At 44.1% G+C, this 19,493-nt stretch overlaps 1 protein-coding gene across 2 annotated transcripts; it reads right to left on the bottom strand.

The window, feature by feature from the left end:
* Positions 1-1,645: 1,645 nt before the first annotated feature.
* Positions 1,646-15,936, bottom strand: Oser1 (oxidative stress responsive serine rich 1). Of its 2 annotated transcripts, none has more exons than XM_075962967.1 (4): positions 15,815-15,936; positions 12,166-12,282; positions 7,959-8,072; positions 1,646-2,921 (listed from the first exon to the last, which is right to left on the bottom strand). In XM_075962967.1, the coding sequence occupies exons 2-4, from the start codon at positions 12,240-12,242 to the stop codon at positions 2,234-2,236; spliced, it is 879 nt and encodes a 292-aa protein (XP_075819082.1). In that variant the 5' UTR covers positions 12,243-12,282; positions 15,815-15,936; the 3' UTR covers positions 1,646-2,233. The 2 variants fall into 2 exon arrangements, with proteins under 2 accessions (XP_075819082.1, XP_075819081.1); XM_075962966.1 differs by lacking the exon at positions 15,815-15,936 and adding an exon at positions 15,049-15,070.
* Positions 15,937-19,493: the final 3,557 nt, after the last annotated feature.

Genomic DNA, 19,493 nt, shown 5'->3' on the forward strand with positions numbered 1-19,493 from the left:
TCTCAGGATTAACCACACCCACATGGACCCTCAGCAAAGACCAAGAGGGATTGGGGTGAGTCACTATCCACAAGGGTCAAAGGCTCTCACGAAGGACACTGGACTGAAACCTGCCCAACTGGATGTGAGCAGGATAATTTTTTTAAATTTATTTATTTATTATGTATACAATATTCTGTGTGTATGCCTGCAGGCCAGAAGAGGGCACCAGAGCCACCATGTGGTTGCCGGGAATTGAACTCAGGACCTTTGGAAGAGCAGGCAATGCTCTTAACCACTGAGCCATCTCTCCAGCCCCGAGCAGGATAATTTTTAATCTCAGCATTCATGTTTGTGTTTGAGAAAGGGTCTTGGCTTGTAGCCCAGGCTGGCCCTGAACTGACTCTTCCTGCTTCTGTCTCCCAAGCTGTAATTAAAAGTGTGAGACTACACCCCAGCAACTGTTCTGAGGAAGATTTTGAGTGGAATACAAGTGACTTATGGCTTATTCCCACAAACCTGAAATTTCTAAACTCTGACCTGACCCCTTCAAGAAGTCACTAAGTAGGACTCTACCCTTTATAAAACAAAATGATTTAAAAGGCTTAGGAATCCATCTGAAGTAATTTTAAGTAGCTTGCTAACTACAAATACTTCCCCCACAATAAAACACTAGTTGTTGGAATGGAATCTTTACAATCAATAAATACCCTCTGTACGTGGTTCCTTGTAGTCTAGGAGCCCCTGGAGCCTGGACCTTTTGAGGAATCTGAAAGGCCATAATTTTCATGGCACTGAGACCTTCACTCTTAGAGCTACCTTGTGCACCTCATTTGTGGTCCTCCTGAAAGAATGCACACAGCACTCCTTGAATTCCAATATTATAGAGATGTGCCAAACAAACTATCCTGTCCTGGAAGAGCTGCCTTAAAAAGATAAACACTTTCTGCCACCAGAGACTTCGTGGCATTTTGTATCTTACTCTGATAGCCTCTCCTTACTAGATGCTTACTAAGCTGACAGCAGTCTTCCAAAGCTTAGATTCTAGACTTTTCTAGTACGTTTCCTACTTCTCCCAAGTGCAAATGACTCATCTGTGAAGTTCAGATCCACTATTCTGAGTCAACTTGAGGGTCAGTGAGATACTTCAGTGAACAGCGAAGGCTTACCCTGCAATCCAAATGAAACAAACTTCCTGTTATCTTCCCATGACTAGACATTTTCACAATTGGTAGGTATGCATGTGAGTTAAAATAGAAGCTACAAGGCACATACACAATGTGAAACGAGGCCAACACTCAGGAGACAGAGGCAGGTAGATCTCTGACTTCAAAGCCAGCCTGGTCCAAAGAGAAAGTACCAGGACAAAGAACTACACTGAAAAACCCTGTCTTGGGGAAGGAAAAACAAAAGAAACCAAATCACCTGAAGGTAATGATTCACCTTCCCAGTTAAAGTGAGCTCAAGCCCCTTCACTAAACTTTGGAGGGAATTTTCCAATGACTCACCCACCAGAGCGTTATAGGAGAGGTATGAAATCCTCTTCAGGGGTTTCAGGGTAGAACATATGACAGGCCCAAGATGTATTATAATCGACACCAGAGAGGGAGACGACACTGTCACGGATCCCTCAAATGCTTGAGAAACAACACACCACACCTCTGGATAACAGCACCAGCGGGGGTTTATTTAGTGATAGTAAGGTTAATGACTCCCTCAAACAATATGGGGCAGGCCACCTGGTTTATTCAAACTGAACCTAAACCTTAGATCTCTGACTCAACAATAACATAAGAAACCTTTAATGACACAAACCCGTGTTAAACCAAAGACAGTTTAAACGCGTCTTAAAAGCTCTACTACTGGTGGGCTGGCATCTACAACGTGAGTGTTCAGTTCAGTTACAATAGCACACTGGAGTTTGACTGTCATATTTTAAGCAGGTCTGAAATATGCTGTCTTACAAGAATTACACACTCCCCACTGCTGTCAATCTCCAGTCATTATGGTTTCTTCAGCCCTCAGAACATTTTTAGGAGACATTTTCTTTGACCTGCTTGCCTTAACGGGTATATAAGAACTCAGTAAACTGACAGAATGAAGATTAACTGAGATGCCAAGAGAAGTTTTTATTGCAAGCACAGTGAGCAGAAAGAGATGTCTTCTCACAGAGTGGCCACCAGGTAGGTCTGCTGTTAACTAAGCCTCTGACAACCCTTCATTGGTTTAAAGCATACGAATCAGCTTCTCGTTATCAGGTGTACATCATCTCTGCCATGTGGGACATTTTCTTAGGGATATACAAGTAATATTCCATGTAGCCTGATAGGTCCTCAATGGTCACATCATCCACATAGACACGAGCTTGCTCGGAACAGGATCGAGGGGAGCCAGACAGAGTTCTGGTGTGCAGTGATGGGGAGTAGTCCTCAAGTGATCTTCGTTCTGGGGCCAAAGGAGGGACACTCTGCAGACCTGAAAAGGAATACACTTCCATATCATGCCATCTCTTGCACTGGCACTCCTTGCTTACACACACACACGGCTTCCCCTGGCTTAGCTTGGAAACAGATCGAAAGTCAGAGAGATTGCTGGCCGTAAGACTTTCTGGGGAGACTTGGGTAGTAGCATCAGAGGGCTCTTCTGTTTTACTCTCTGATGTGAGCCTTGGAACTGAACTTCTCAGAGGCTCAATGCCTGCCCCCGTGTGATTAACATCAAGAGAAGTAGAGGTCTCTCCTGTGTTGAACTCTTTGGGGCTTGAAATTCCCAGCCCACTGCTGCTGTCAGGTGGCTCAGTCTGGCTTCTGTGCTTGAGCTGGCTGCTGGGAGGAGACGTTGCCGTGCTGCAATGTATGAACTTGGGAGGATGAAGGACAGGAGACTTAGAGCGTCGACGACGCTGGGTTCTCACTGCTCCTCGTGAAGACTTCCTTGTAGACCTAAAAGAGAAAGACAAACAAGATGTGGAGAAACAGAGCCCTCCTGAGAGAGGCCATATGACAGCTGGAAACAGACCTCCATTTTCAAACTGCCTTACATCTCTGTGTCTCAAAAAGCTCAGCATCCTTTACTAGCAATCTATAGAATTAAGTGAGATAACACTACCACCCAGACCAGACACTTGTCTTCCATTCTTGGTTTGTGGATGTAGGAGAAACGGATAAAAACTGATGCAGTCCCCTCAGCTTGAACAAGGCTCCAGTACTAAGCTGATCCACTGTGCCAGTACTATCAAACAGGGCATCGCATCACAAATCACTTCTCTCATGGCAACAGCCAACAAAAACAAAAGTAACAGAGAACTGGAGAGCGGGTTCAGACAGTAAAGTACTTGCCACACTAGCACCCATGTAAATAAGCTGGGCGCAGTGGCATGCACCTGTGATTCTAGAGCTGGGAAGACAGGAAGATCTCTGGGACCTGTCCAGCCGGTCCAGCCAAGTAGGGGAGCTCTAGACTAAAAATCTTACCTCAAAAAAAACAAAAAAAAAAAAACAGGGGAGACCAACTGAAAAAGACAAACAATATTAACCAGTCCTTCACATGTACTGAGTGTGCCCACAAGCACAGAAACATGCACACGCACACACACAGAAACACTCTCTCTCTCCTCTCTCTCTCTCTCTCTCTCTCCCACTCAGGATTTGGTGTCCTTGAGATTTCCAGAAACTAAGAATTAGATGCACTATATAGCTACTTATAAAACATTTAAATAAAAAGCTGGAGTAAAAGGAGAGTTAAAACTGCCAACCAAAATTAGAAGAAAAAAAAATAGCAGGACTTAAAAACCAGGTTTAAATGAAACAACAAACAACTTGTATTTATTTGGGAGAGGAGGTGGCATGTTTATACCAGGGTACACACATGAAGGACCTCTTTTGGGAGTTGGCTCTCTCCTTCCACCATGTGGATCTCAGAAATCAAACTCAGAACTTCAGGCTTAGCAGTGCTGAAGCACCTTAACCCACTAAGTCATCATCATAGCCCTGATACAGAACTTTGAGAAATAAAAATCAAACCGGGCGTGGTGGTGCATGAATTTAACCCAGCACTCTGGAAGGCAGGCAGACAGACCTGAGTTGGAGGCCAATTGTTCTAAATAGTGAATTAGAAAACAGCCAGGACTACATAAAGAGACCCTGTCGTCTCAAGGGGAATTTGGTGGTGGGTGGGGAGAGGGAGAGAGAACTGACAGAGATGGAAGGGGGGAGATCAACTGGGCAGGAAGCACACACCTGTAACCCCAGCCCTAGGAAGTGGATGGAAGGACTGTGAGCTCAAGGCCAGCCTGAGCTACACTGAGACCCTATATCAAAAAAATAGGAAGGGAAAGGAAAATAAAACTGCATCTGGAATAAATGAAACACCACTATGAGAATTGCTGAACAGGAAAAGAAATCTATTTAATAAACAAGGGTCAGCAAACTGCAACCTGTAGGACAATTTAAATTCGTCCCTCTACTTGCTTCCTGTTAGGGGTAGGACTTGGGTCAAGCCAAGAGCCTCACGCATGCTCAGCATGTACTTTGCCCTACTTGTTTTTATAGAGCATGTGGACACTGCTCTCCAGTGGGCTACAACTGTGACCCATGGAGATGAGGCCAGGGTGACCCTTCACCCCTTTCTCCCACCTTCTGGGGCCCACCAAGCTACCATCTCCATCTGGGACCTGCTGGGCATTCAGAGGTAGTTTAAGAATCCAAACAGGACAGGGGAGATGACTCAGTGTGTAGAAGTGATTGTTTCACAAGCCTGTAACAAACAGCCTGATTTTAATCCCTAAAATCCATATGGACATAGAGAACCAACTCCCCAGAATTGTCTTATGACTTTCATATGTGTGCTGTGGTACATGCCCACATCTGCACATTTGCATGTATATACACATATTAAAAAAAATCCAACAGCAATACGAAATCTGAAAGACAGAAGAGCACACTAGGAGATGTGTGTATTTCAAACAGATAAGTGGACTCTGGAGCTGCTCTTTACCACCCACTCCAGCAGAACCCCACCCACCAGGCTGACCACTTCGTCTAGAAACTGAGACAGCAGCTGCCTAAGAAGAGTCAACCAGGATGACTACAGCAGCACGCTGAGCAGCTTTTTCTTCCTATAAGCTCCTACACAATAGCCTCAGCTTTAGCCTCTCAGCCTCCAAATTCTCAATTTTTTATTAGATCTGTCTGTCCGTCCCTCCCTCCCTGGCCCTCCACCCCTGGTTTTTTAAAGGCAGTGTCTCACTGTGGGTCAAGGCTGGGATTACAGTTGTGCTTATTTACCACGTCACTCTACACAAGGTCTGCTAACCCGTGGCCTAAAGGCACTAGAGAAAAGGTACTAGAGACACGCAAAGGCCGTCTATCTAAACAGAAGAGGACTAAATCTGGAGTCTGTTTTAAGAATGCAGAGAGCAGTGCGCTGGGAAACAGTGCCCACCTAGCTGTCGAGTACCCTAGGTTCAACCCTCAGTGCCAAAAAGAGAACAGACAATGGAAGAGGAGGTGATTTAAAAGATCATGGCTAAGATCTTAAAGCAAAAACACTTTACACTGAAGGCAGACACAGCCTTTCAGCAGCAGCACAGAAGGCAATGGAGTCAGAAGACAACAAACCCAGAAAGTGTTAAACAACTGCCAACGAAGAAACAACTTCAGGAACAACCAATCTATCTTTCCAAACAAGGATGAAATAAAGGCATTCTCAGATAAAGCACAGTAAATTTGTTACCAAACTTGGGATCACAATCTGTGCCCAAGAGGCCAGATTCTGTCCTTAAGAAGCCAATTAAAACAGACAAATTAACAGTAAAAAGCAGAAAAATGAGATTTATTCAATGTGGCCACATCTGGAAGAAGGGTAAAGTATTCATCAACAGGACACAATATCCGTAATTCTGGAGGTAATCATTCATAACTATTTATTTGCAGTGCTGGGGAATGGTCAGAGCTTCTCATAGTCCAGGCAAACAACCCCAACACTGAGCTATCAGACAGCCCAAAGGGAATCACTCAAATGGACTCTACCTAGAGAGCAAGGAGAGCCTTATTTACCAACAGCCTTTTACTAAAAAAATGAGGTTGTATGTGTCAGGGTCTAGAGTACAGGAACCGTGAGAAAAGAAACCGTAAAAATGCAAATACAGACAAATTAACACTAGAGGTAACAAAACCTAACCTGTGAGATAGAAGTAGAGCAGGGTTGACATACTGAATAACCACATCATGGAAGACAACAATGCAGTACCAAAATGATTGGTAATATCTCTAGCCTTTTTATCAAAAGCTTAATTGTAAAATTTCAAAGTCAACTACTTAAAAAGCAAAGAAGAGTACCTTCGAAATTAGTAGAGGTAAAAAAACAAAATTTTTTCAAATCGTTTTTTAAAAGATAGGGAAGAAGGAGAAGTAGGTAAAAGAGGGAAAACAGAAAAAAGCCTAACAACACTGGGCATGGTCCCTAACAGGCGAAGGAAGGAGAACTGCCCAAGAATTCAAAGTCAGCTTGGGCTACACAGTGAATTTTAGACTAGCCTGGGCTATAGAGTTTGAGTTCATGTCTCAAAAATAAAATATTTTTAAAAAATTGTCAAATAAATTAAAATGGCAGATGTGCAAATACACCAATTATTGGCTAGGCAGTGGTGGTGCATGCCTTTAATCCCAGCACTTGGGAGGCAGAGGCAGGTGGTTCTCTGTGAGTTAAAGACCAGCCCAGTCTATAAGAGCTAGTTCCAAGACAGCTATGACTGTTACATAGGGAAACCAAAAAAAACAAACACTAATTACACACTGGAAGAAAACAGGACTAGCAACACTAAAATTCCAGACAAAGTAGACCTTAGGACAAAAATCACTATAATATTATATAATAATAAGGCTGGGAATATAGCTCAGGTGCTAAGCGTTTGCCTGGCACGTACCAGTTGACACAGAAAACCAGAACACACAGAAAAATCTCCGTAAACTCATTATTAAAAACTGTGAAGTCAGGCATGGCGGCTCAGGCCTGTAATCCCAGCAGCTGGGAAGCTATCTGAGATCATTCTGAGCTACATAAGGAGTTAATGGCCAAATTGAGTCAAACAGTTGGAGTGTCTGAGAAGAATCACTGGGTCTTGGGTTGGATCACAGTATACTCTCTTTGGAGACATCTGGGAAAGAAAACCCAATCATATTATAAGTTACTCAACGTGGCAGTTGGAATGATAATGGTCCCATAAGCTCACATATTTGAATACTAAGGAAGAATTAGATTTGGCCTTGTCAGGTGTGTCACTGGGGGTAGGCCCTGAGGTTTCAAAAGCCCACACCATTCCCAGTGTGTCTCTTCCTCAAGATTGATTCCTCCAGATGTGAGCTCTCAGCTACTGCTCCAGCAGCATGCCTACCTGCCTGCCTGCCTGCCACGCTCCCTGCAGCGACAGACCTGCACTCCAGTCCTCTGACACTATGAGCCCCAAATAAACTCTTCGCTGTGAGCTACCTGGTCATAGCATCTCTTCACAGCAACAGAAAAGTAACTAGGGTAAAAAAGTCTCTAGGGGTGGGGGCTGAGGTGGCTCAGTGGTTATGAGCGTTTGCTGCTCTAGCAAAGAACCACATCAAGCGGATCCTACCTGACTTGTAACTGCAGCTCCAGTGATTCCAACACTGTCTCTGGCCTGCACGGGCAGATGTACATACAAACAAGCCCAAACAAACATACACAACATAAACTTAATTTAAAAAAACAAAAAACAAATTAAACCCCAAAACAAAAAAAAAACATATTCTCCATGGAAAGCTATTACCCAGGCCAAAGGGATAGCTTAGAATAAAAGTGCTTAAACCAAGCCTGACAGCCTGAGTTTGATCCCTGAAATACACATGGTAGAAAACCAACTCTTACAAGTTGTCCTTTGATTTCTATATACACTTCTTGGCAGGTACCACACCCCAAATAAATAACTGTAATTTGGGGGAGAGCACTCTTACCCGTGCCAACTGTCTTTAGACGCACATGTGGTTTTAGGTTTGGTGTCATCTGTTGCTGTTCTGACTGATGCTCTGACACTTGTGCCTTCTCCGACAGACAGAGACAGGACGGACCTGAGGACAAGAACAAAGTTTACCATGAGGATAACATTCTACCCTCACTAACTCTAATATGACTTTCAGTGATTTTTCTTTCTAGTTTACACTTCTCAAAATAGTGTTCATCTTTTAATGTAAAATTTCCTCCAAAACCAAATTGAAAAGATCCCTAAAAGTCCATGGCTGCAAAATCATAAGCAAGAGAATGAACTCTAAGTATAGCCAGCAGTGGGCTATAAATAGACTTTAGGCTGTTTATCTGGGGCAGATCACGTCTTATATGATCAGGGAGGATGTTAGCGACACTGACCACCTCTTTTACTTAAGAGGCCACAGCCATAGGAACTAAAATCAGGAATCTATCTCTAAGAGTCAATTCAAGTAGCATATGATCCCACTCTGAAATATTTTACAACTTTTAGAAAAATTTTCCTATTTTTGCAACTAGTAAATCTGAAATATTACTCAGAGTTAAATCTTCTTTGTTTTAAAAGTATAAGTGCTATGGGTTCCCAGTGAAGAACTAGAACCTCAGTTTGATCCCGAGATTCAACATAAAAAAAGCGAGGTGTAGAGGTGTGTGCTTGTAATCACAGGGCTGGGTAAGAGGAGACAAGATCTGGGGGCTCACTGGCCAATCGGCCGAAGCTACTTGGCAAGCTCCAGGCTAATGAGCTATTTTGTCTGAAAACAACAAAAACATGGCTGGAGAGATGGCTCAGTGGTTAAGAGCACTGGCTGCTCTTCCAGAGGTCCTGAGTTCAATTCCCAGCAACCACATGGTGGCTCACAGCCATCTATGAGATCTGGTGCCCTCTTCTAGCCTGCCGTCACACACGGAAGGAATGTTATATACGTAATAAATCTTTAAAAACAAAAACAGATGGAATAACATTCCACATTGTTGTCTCTATTTGTGTGTGTGTGCGCATGCGCGCGCGCGCGCGCGCGCGCGCGCACACACACACACACACACACACACACACACACACACAGTCAAGCATGGTAGTGAAGGAAAGTGAAATTTATGCCCTGGCAATGCTGAAGCCTACATGGGCAGCTCGTATATGGTGGTTCTGTTGAACTTGTCCATATTGGGTTTCATGGTCCTAGTTGGTAAGGACGATTGACCAGGTCTCTTCCTCAAGAGGGCACCAGATCTCATTACATGTGATTGTTGGGAATTGAACTCAGGACATTTGGGGAAGCAGGCAGTGCTCTTAACTGCTGAGCCATCTCCAGGCCAGTACTTACTATAATTCTAGAGGCAGAGGCAGAGGCAGAGGCAGAGGCAGAGGCAGGAGGACTGCAGGAAGTTCTAGTCCAGCCTAGGCTACACACAGAAAGGTGAAGGTCAGCCTAGGCTATCTAACAAGACCCTGTCCCAACCTCATCCCTAAAAATACTTTTAATGGCATGAAAGCACATTTGGATTATCATAAGAGACACTATGGTGAACACCCATGTATGCTGTGGTCTAAAACACTATGCCTGCAATTCCAGCATCAGGAGTCCAAGGAAGATGACAAGCTCGAAAGCACCCTGGGCTGAACAGCCAGACTTTGTCCGTGTCTCAAAAAGACAACAGCAAACAAACAAAACACAATATACAGCATTATATATAAATGATCTAGAGATTTAAGTAAATTGTGACATTTCTTATCCTTTTATTAATTTTTCTATAATTATTTTACAGTCGTATTAAAAGATTTATTGTTTTATAACAAATACAAAGACATTGGTCCTGATATCACTGCAAATCAAAACCTGTTGAACAGGATCATACTAAATTCCTGGCAAAGCCTAATGAGTCAGTTCTCAGCAGTCGCTTCAGCAGGGTGTATGACAACAGTACAAAACCATCAGAAACACACGCGGCAAGCTCTACACGTCTCATTTTGCTTAGTCACGCTAGTGACTCACCCCTTCCACTCCTGGTTTTCTCAAATATTTTGTTCCTTCCTTCCATAATCTTAATAAAAGCTTATCATATGCTACAAATAAACAATTTTTATTGTTTTTATTGCGGTTTACATTTTTGTCCACTCCCCCTCCTTCTTTCCCTCAAACACATAATTTCTCAGAAAGTTGTACTTTATTATCTATTATTTGTCTCTGTGAATGGGCACGTACCTGGGAACAAGGTATGTGCTTTTGAGTATAGCTGTGTGCAGAGGCCAGAGGCACAGGATCTCCTTGGAGCTACAGTTACAGCTATGGCATGGGTGCTGAGAGTTGAGCTGTGGTCCTCTGCAAGAGCAGTATATGCTTTTCACCACTGAGCCCTGTCTCCAGTCCCCAAATACATAATTTACGACCATAAACTTCATAGATATTTTGCAAAACATTTTATAATAGTCTAAGTAACTTTCAGTGCCATCAAAAGTTTAATTTTATTTTTAGCTTAATTTTACATTCCAGTTTCTTTTTTTATTCCTGAAATAGGGTGTCTTTTATGTAGTTCTAGCTGTTCTGGAACTCCCTTTGTAGACCAAGTACCCACAGATCTGTGTACTTACTGATCTGCCTCCTGAATGCTGGGTTTAAGGTTATATGCCACAACACCAAGTTTACATTTCAATTTCTTAAAACAATAGGAAAAAGTCTGCATATAAAGAGTTACTTATTATAAAGGTTTATATACTTGAGGATTTATATGCATTAAGTGGATATTTCTAGAATTTTTTAATTAAAAATAAATCACACCCAAAATCACAAAGAATATACTAAAACCACAATCTAGAATTATGTTTTCCCACTTTATTTCCTTCTCTCAAAAAGGCTTGCCAAGGGTGAGGGGATGTAGCTCAGTGACACAGCACACGTATCATGAGCATGGCCCCGAGTACTATTCTCAGGATAGAGAACCCACGTCGAAAACAAAAAAAGACAATGGAAACAACAAGAAAATGAGTATGAAGCACATGAGCATAATTCCAGCACTCAAGAGACTGAGAATGGAGGATTATTATTTAGAGGCCAATCTGGGATACATAGTAAGACCTTGTCTCAAAAACCAAAAACAAGTATATATAAACATTGATAAGCCAAAAAAACATGCTGGAGAAAAAAAGCATTGGGAAAGTAATAGTTTCCCAAAGTACCATGGAAGCAAATGTGAACATCTTAACATTCACTGTGAAACTCTATTAGCATAAACACTCTAGGGTGGACCAGAAACAGTGCTAGTCACAGGTAGGCAGCTATTAGCATCTACTTAGTTTTTATTTTGTAAAGTATTTTCATGTGATCTACAATGGACCACATGAAAAAAGGCTAGGAGCAGGTTCTGGAGTCAGACACTCTGGGTTCAAACTCCACCTGTAACTTCCACCAGTAGAAAGGGACCCAATTTTGTGAGCAGTCTCTCTAAACTAAGACAACAGCAGTTAAATGTACTCCAAGTTCTCACCCACTCAGTGCTGAGGGCAAGAGTGAAATGCTGGCAATCAGGACTATTATTACTACTACCGGGCTCAACTCTGAACTTCCAGTGTTCAGTTTCTACTCATAAAAGGATCATAATCATTAGCATTTGAGATTTCATCGGGCTTGGGGCCAAGAAGAACTAGCATAAGAAGAGATGTGATCTGCACACAGGCATTGTAAAGGGTGAAATTCTAAGACTTAGCAGCTGGTCTGCGGGTGTTCCCATTAGTTTGGTCAAAGGCTCTAAGACTATTGATCTCGATGACAGATCCCTACTGAAAACAGGTGTCCACTGAGAGACACAGCAATTAGAGACTGAAATCAAGTCTTCATAGACCTTTATTGGGACAGTTCACTTTTAGTAAAAAACAAACAAAACAAAAATTACTGTGATTCCCTTGAGATATATGAGAAGTCCCTGGTGGAGTACTACTTGATTTAAGGTTTGAGTAAACTAGGAAAGAGGGACTGCCTCAACCAAAACACGCAACCTCAGAGTAAAACCCAACTACTGCTTTTCAAATTCAATCATGTACGTACAAAGAATATGTCAAAGTCAAAGTCTTACCATTTACTTACCCTAGGGTGAACAGAGAAGTCAGAAGAGGAATATTTTAACCAAAAGGACTATTTAAATCCAGCAAATAAAAAATCCCAAGTCACACACATAGTCAATTACCCTGATGCGTCCACTCTTAATTTCTTGAAGGCAGTTTGTAGACTCTCCTCCTCTCCATCCTTGGCTTCAGATTTCATTGTGAAAGTTTCTGCACTCCTATGGATGTTCCCGCTAATACTAAAAAGGAAATAAGAAAAGTGAAAATTGGTAGAATCAAAAGTACTATGTCCTTATACGATTACTGTTAGGAGGAAAACATCTTTTATTTCTAAGTTGCAGTTTATATAACCAGACTATAGGATTTATTTCTTAAGAAAATAAATGAAATAACATAAAAATACATATGAACTACCACAGAATTCAAAACACCCAAATAGTTGATGCCAACATATTCCTAAAGTTTTAGAAACAAAATCTAAAAACTATGTTTCAGGCTGCTAAATGAGGGGAGAAAAAGCTCCCAGACTGTACTTGTCTAGAAACCTATCAACAGCAGGACCATCAGAGACAGGAGAAAGATCAAATTGTGATACTCTGATTAATTAAAATGCTACTGAGTATTCTGACTTTATGACACCATAACATTTGTACAAAGCAATTTTAACAACATATCAACATACATGAAAACAAGACACTGCTGTTGTTGGAGCAGGAGAGACCTGCTTCAGTCCACACTGCCTATTTTAGACTCTATTCCTCTGACTTTAGTCTGTTGCCTTTGAGTGTCACAGTCATTAAACAAGAAATGAAATCTGTACTCAAAAACAGGTAAAGAAGAAAGCAGAGCTTCTCTTTAGTTAGAAGTAGGAGAAAAAAACTACAAAGAACACTGTTCTGCAGGTATGACCTGTGCTTGCTTCTTAACCAACTAGTTTGACTACTTGAAATTCTCAATTTCTGCTCCTCTGATTTTCCATTTAAACAAAAGGAGATAAACGATCAACTTAAGCAACAAGAAACACAAGTCTTTTGATAAATTCTCAAATCTAATCTTCAAATTACCAAAGTACTAAATCTTGAACAAATGAACACACAAGTATCCAAAACAGGAGAGGGAGGGAAGAAAAAGACTGAAAAACAAGAAAATTTTTTAAACCAAGGATATATTTTACCTTATTTCTAATCTGGTACCCCCCTATCCCCCCACCCCACCCCCACCCCAGGCACTCTCGGAGAGAGCAGTGCCTCTCTACGGATCCTTGGGTATTCTGAGTCTAGATCAGCCTACTTCTCAGAAGTGAGTTATATGTTATTGTGAGATCTCTAATATTCCAAAGGTCAAGATGTCACAATGTTTGACATTTCTGTGTATGTTCAACCTCCAAAGAACTTAGTTTTCACTTCAACATTAGAAGTCAACATAAAGTCTCTTCACACATATTTTTGTTTCCTTAACCAGGTCATAAACATGAGGAAACACATTCACATGACTGGAAGCTTCACTGGTCTCTTATTCTTCACTGTAGCTGGGCTCCCCTAAACACACAATAGTCTATATACTAGGCAGAGAGCTGAGTTCTGGTATGTCTGGAGTTGTACACATCTAAAAATGTCTATCACAGGCTATAAACAAGGTTTCTGTTTTTTTTTTTTTTTCTCCCAAGACGGGTTTCTCTGTGTAGCTTTGGCTGCCCTGGAACTCTCTCTGTAGACAGGGCTGACCTTGAATTCAGAGATCCCTCTGCCTCTACCTCCTAAGTGCTGGGATTAAAGGCGTGCACCACCACTGCCCAGTTAAAAGTAGTTTTTGGTTCTGTTTTGTGTTTTACTTTTTTGAGACAGGGTTTTTCTGTGTTACAGCCCTGGCTTTCCTGGAACTCACTGTAGACCGGCAGCCCTCAAACTCACAGAGACCCACCTACCTACCTCTGCCTCCCAAGTGCTGGATCTAAAGGCATGTGCCACCATGCCCAAGTTTTTTTGTTTTGTTTTTTGCTGCCACAACTCCATTAAAGCTGGATTTATAAAGACTGATGAGATGGGTCAAAGGTGGGAAGATGGGACCGCTGAGATAGCTCAAACAGTAAGGATGCATGCTGCTAAGCCTGCCCACCTGAGTTTACTTCCCAGAAGTTGAATAACAGAAGTATTCAACTCCCCAAATTGCCCTCTGCCCTTCATATGCAATACTCATACACATTATGCACATAAAAAATAATAAAATATGGTTTATGGTTCTCTCAAACGTACCTCTGTGGCAATCAGTCAATACTTTAAGTACACATCAAATTACATGTACTGGTGACAACACCACAGGCAGAAATCCATTCCTTCCACAAGTACTTCCAGAATGCCTAGCACTACGTGGGATGCCACAACAGAGGCTGAACTGAATACAGGGGTCCTGGGAACTCCATTTCTGTAGGGATGATGTCTCACTCCTGCCCTCCAGGATCTTACACTTGGCTAAAGCAGCTTTCCAGCTAAGCCTCGAAACTTCTAATTACACAGTGCTGACATAATAGCATGGCAGATGACCACCCTAGATGTTAATACAAACTTAGTTTTCTTGTTGAGACACCAACAGATATATCATTAAAAACCAAAACAGCCCAAAATAAAAATCTGGCTCCAGACCAAAAACTCAGAGGATAAAATACTGCCGAAACTGTTAAGAGATTTCCAGCGTTGTGACTGCTCATCTTTTCCTCGGTTCCTTTAGCCCAGAGCAAAGGTGAATGAATAGTCCCAGCCTTAACCTCGGGAGCAAGAGCAGGGCAGGCTTGCGATTACAGAAAGCTTCCGATGCTCCCTTGTGTCCCTAGCTTTCCACTCACAGTGTCTCAGCTCAACAGAACAGTGTTACTGGCCTGCATCTTCATCCACATTACATCTGTGAGAGACATTTATTACCCCTTCACCGCACTGACTTCTCCAAGAATCCCGCTCAGACTGGCAAAGGGCCTGTAAGCAGTTACTCTGCAGGGTCCTAAGTCAGATCACCTGACAGTTTCTCTTTCCGCAGACAGCGTATGCACAAACTTGCTTACTCTTTGAAGCTTTGACTACGCCCTCCTTAAGTTTCAAGTCGAATTCCTCGTTTTCAGGAGCCTGAAAAGAACCAGTATGAGAGCTCCACAGAGTTAAAGCGAAGAAAATTTCCCAGACCTCTAGGCAGCATAGAGCTCCTGTCCAGCAACCCTCCAGGAGAACGGCCCCGACAGACTCGATCTGTCCCCAGGACAAAAACACATCCACAACTCTCTGGGCACACACCCACTCAAGGCCACAAGTCGCAGAACTACAGACAACGCAACAAGTTCGTTCCTTTTTACCAAACTTGGATCTGTCGCGGTTAAACAGGGTCGGCGGGGAAAGGTCCGAACCCCAAAGCAGGGAACTGTCAAGGCTTTGGCCCTGCTCGCCCGGCCAACCACGGACCCGGGGAGGAGGCTGGAGTGGAGCCGCGGAGCGGAGGACGCGAACCGAGCGATGGGAGGCAAGCGGAGAGGAATGCGGCTCGCAGGGCGGGAAAAGGCGGGAAGGGGCAAAGGGCGCCAAGAAGGGCGAAAGGGGAAGCTGCGGCCGGCGCGGCCCGAGGACCGCGGGAACGCAGGAAGGCGGGAAGCGAAGGCCGCGGCGAACGACGGCCAGGCCAGGCCAGGCAGTCGGCGCAGGAAGACGCCGCGACCGGACGGGCGGGCGGCCGAGGATGGGAGGCCTGGCAGACGCGACTCTCCGGCCCTCCCGGGCACGTCAGGCCGCTCACCTCCTCGCAGCTGGGGTGCTCCCGGGGATCCGGCCCCGTCGGCTCTTCGCGTCTCTCCGCGACCGCCGCGCCTGACTGACCCGGATCCAAACCCCGCAGATAGGGCGGCCCGCGCCTTCAAGGTCGCACTACGCCTGCGCCACGTCGGCTTGCGCCCCGCCCACCGCTCACGCCCCTCCCACCCCAGTGACTCGGCAGCGCGGTCCGCGGCAATTGCGCAGGCGTACGGCGGCGGCCCTGCCTCTCGGCGGCTCCGCTCCAACCCCTCTCCGGAGCACGTGCGTCTGAAGTCATTTCCTGTTATTCTTTTCGCTCCCTCCGCCCCCTGGCTGGGGTTCGCTCCCGGCAGGCTTTCGGGCGTGCCTGCTTCCTCTCCTCCGTCACGTGAAGGGGAGGATGCTGGCTGTGCAGCCGCTAGCGAGCTAGCTATGCTTGCATGGCGTCCCCTGGTTCCCTCTAATGCAATTGAAGTCACAGCAAGGCAAGGGCTTCGGCGGGGTGCTGGAGTGTGTGTGCCAGCGAGGCATTCCGGGACGCTCGGCCGAGTTTCCTAGATACCCTCGCCGCGGTTAATCTCTTTGGGCCAAGAAGGTACTAATTGGACGAGGCCCAGGCGGTGGATGCTAGCCCCGAATTAAAATGTTTTAGGTTTTTGGGGGTTTTTTTTTGTTTGTTTGGTTGGTTTTTTGTTTTTGTTTTTCGAGACAGGGTTTCTCTGTGGCTTTGGAGTCTGTCCTGGAACTAGCTCTTGTAGACTAGGCTGGCCTCAAACTCACAGAGATCCGCCTGCCTCTGCCTCTGGGATTAAAGGCGTGTGCCACCACCACAACCCAGCTTGTTTTGTTTTTTTAACCTGCTTTATTGCTAAGACTGTCCTGGAACTTGAGATCCTTATGCCTCAGCCTCCCTACTGCTGAAATCGGGCATAATGCATGCCCAATTTAGGAATTTTTGTTATTTTAACTTTATAATGATGGTGAAAGCCTTTTTCACCATCCGATGGGAACTGCATCGGATTTTGAATTTTGGTGTTTTTCCAAGCTAAAAGTGTACCCTGTGATGACTCTGGATGCTGGCCAGCAGAGGGGGCTCAGCTCCCATTCAGCCTCAGGAACTCCCAGGGCAAACTGGTGTACGTAATGCTGTGTTGCTGTGCTCTGGTGCTCAGTATTAAGTGTGTTTGGGGCTTATGTGTTCCTCTTGTGACCTGCTAAGTAGGGTGTGTCCCCCTCATAAGTTAGGGAACATCTGTGTAGGGTTATTAAGCATGTGATGGTGCCCGAATAAATCTCTTATTAAACTCTCGCTGTGCAGTAACTGGTCCACAATGAAAAACAACCCCCCCCCCTTGTAACTCAGTAGTGTTAATAACGTAGCTACTCTTTATTGAATTTTCTCAAGTTTAATATTCCTGATTTTACACATCCTACAGCTAGGGAAGTCAGATTCAAGGAGCTAAAATAGCCTACCTTATTAGTTTAACTTACCCCGTTGTTACACAGTGCTCATCAGGTTAGGAGAATAGCTCCGTGGGTAAGGGCTTGCCACAGAGCCTGATGACCCAAGCCTGGTCCCGGGAATCATCCATGCAAAGGTGAGAGCCAACTCCATCAAGGTGCAGCCTTCCTTCACATGTGTGTCCACACATACGCACATCAGTAACACATAAGAATAAACAAGATTCCTTTTTTGTTGTGTTACAGTATGTCTTACAAATCTGTTCATCCACAGCTTCTTTCAGCATCTGGAAATAATAATAAAGGAAAACTGAATTGCTCCCTCAGGCGTTGCCAACTGATTTGCATCAAGACCAAACAGGTGTTTTTAAGCTTACCATTTCAGAGCATTGTTTGGTAAAATCTCTGCAGCTCCCCAGGAAAGGTGATCTCTCGGTCACTGAGGAATTCCTACAGAGCAGAACACAGTCCTTGCGAGTTAGGAGATACTCAGCACAATTCTGATGACCCCCATTTACCTTATTTTTATTTACTATGATAATAAGTATTAAAAAGTAAAAACATCTGTTTGTGTGAGCACAGCTTCATAAAGTGGGACACTTTCTGGGAATGTGTCCCCTTGCCCTGCCTGGGGATACATAGAAAGTAAGGAACAATCTGGCTACACCGTCCCTCCTGACAGCAGCGCTGTGGGCTTGAGGAAATTGACTGCCCAGATCTGGGAGCCTGTTTCAGCTGTCCTCGCGTTGTGTGGCTTGAACCCACCAGGCTTTTCTCTCCCAAATCTTCCCAGATTTACTGTTTCCTCTCCTAGAACATTGTTTGCCCGCAGTTCATTTTGTTATTCAGGTCTCTGCTCAAACCCTTTCCCCAGAGGGGCTTCCACGGCTACTCCAACAGTCTCCTTCACTCCCAAATTCTTTTCCCCCCATTCATTTTTTTCCTTAACAACTATGACTTTTCAGTGTCCTTTCACTATAGAAATTTACTATTGCTCACATAGAAGCAACCCTGAGGACAAAGACTTGGTCTCGGTCTTTATCATTACTTGTTAATTAAGTCTTAGATGTATATTTCCCCACAATTTTTTTCCTTCCTAATTGCACCGCCAATAAATGGTGAGTCTTTAAAATGTTATCTTGGACTAGGAAGATTGCTCAGGGGTGAAGCCTCTGTCCAGCATGCATGGCACCCAGAGTTCAGTGGATGCCAAAAATGAAACAGGAAAGAAAAAATTTAGAGTTGAAAAGTTGATGTCCCCAATTACCAACCAAACCTGCTAAATGTTCACTGCAGCAATTTAAATGTCTTTATTCTTCACAACGATCTGAAAACATTTCCTGTTGCCTGAGTGGTGGGGGGAATGGGTGCATAGTTTGGGAAGACTGGAAGGGCAGAGAGCACAGCCTAGCAGGGTGCCTCTTCGCAGCTGCTTCTTACACAGACCTCACTGAGCAACGGCCGCTTGCCCACTGCTGTGCAAAAGCTCTTGAGAAGTAAGTTCATGGGTCCTCAGAGAGCCACAGATGCAGAGCATAGTGTGATTTGTGGAGAGTAGAAAGGGACCCAGCCTGCTATGGCAGTGCTTTGGAGAGGTATTCTCGAGGCTCAAAAGACAGGCCTGCCCGGGCAAAGGTAAGGGGAGGATTGAGACCAGTTGTGGCTGAGGCCTGGACTTTGTCCAGAATGTCATGAACTATTTTCGTGATGGCAGCGTGCCAGTTAGTAGTTTATCTCACCTGAGAAAGCAGGTGAGTCTAAGAGAAATAAGGGCTACAGGATGGAGCGAGTTTTGGAGAGACTAGTGTTTCAGGGTGCTGGACACAAGGTGACCCAGTTCACTGAGGGAATTCAGGAGGATCGACCAGCCTTGAGAAATGCGATATTGGCTTGGGCCATAAAGAATTGCAACTCCAGGGCTGGAGAGATGGCTCAGAGGTTAAGAGCATTTGCCTGTTCTTCCTAAAGGTCCTGAGTTCAATTCCCAGCAATGACATGGTGGCTCACAACCATCTGTAATGAAGATTGGTGCCCTCTTCTGGACTATAGGCATACATGCAGACAGAATATTGTATACATAATAAAATAAATATTTTTCAAAAAAAAGAATTGGAACTCCAAGTGAAAGCAAAAATCAGCTAATGGGAGGATATATTCTGTATGTTAATCAGTGGGTATCTGGTGTATAAAACACCAGTTGAGATACGATGTGCGATGCCCTT

Source organism: Microtus pennsylvanicus, chromosome 2 (assembly GCF_037038515.1).
Source record: "Microtus pennsylvanicus isolate mMicPen1 chromosome 2, mMicPen1.hap1, whole genome shotgun sequence".
Lineage (NCBI taxonomy): Eukaryota > Metazoa > Chordata > Mammalia > Rodentia > Cricetidae > Microtus > Microtus pennsylvanicus.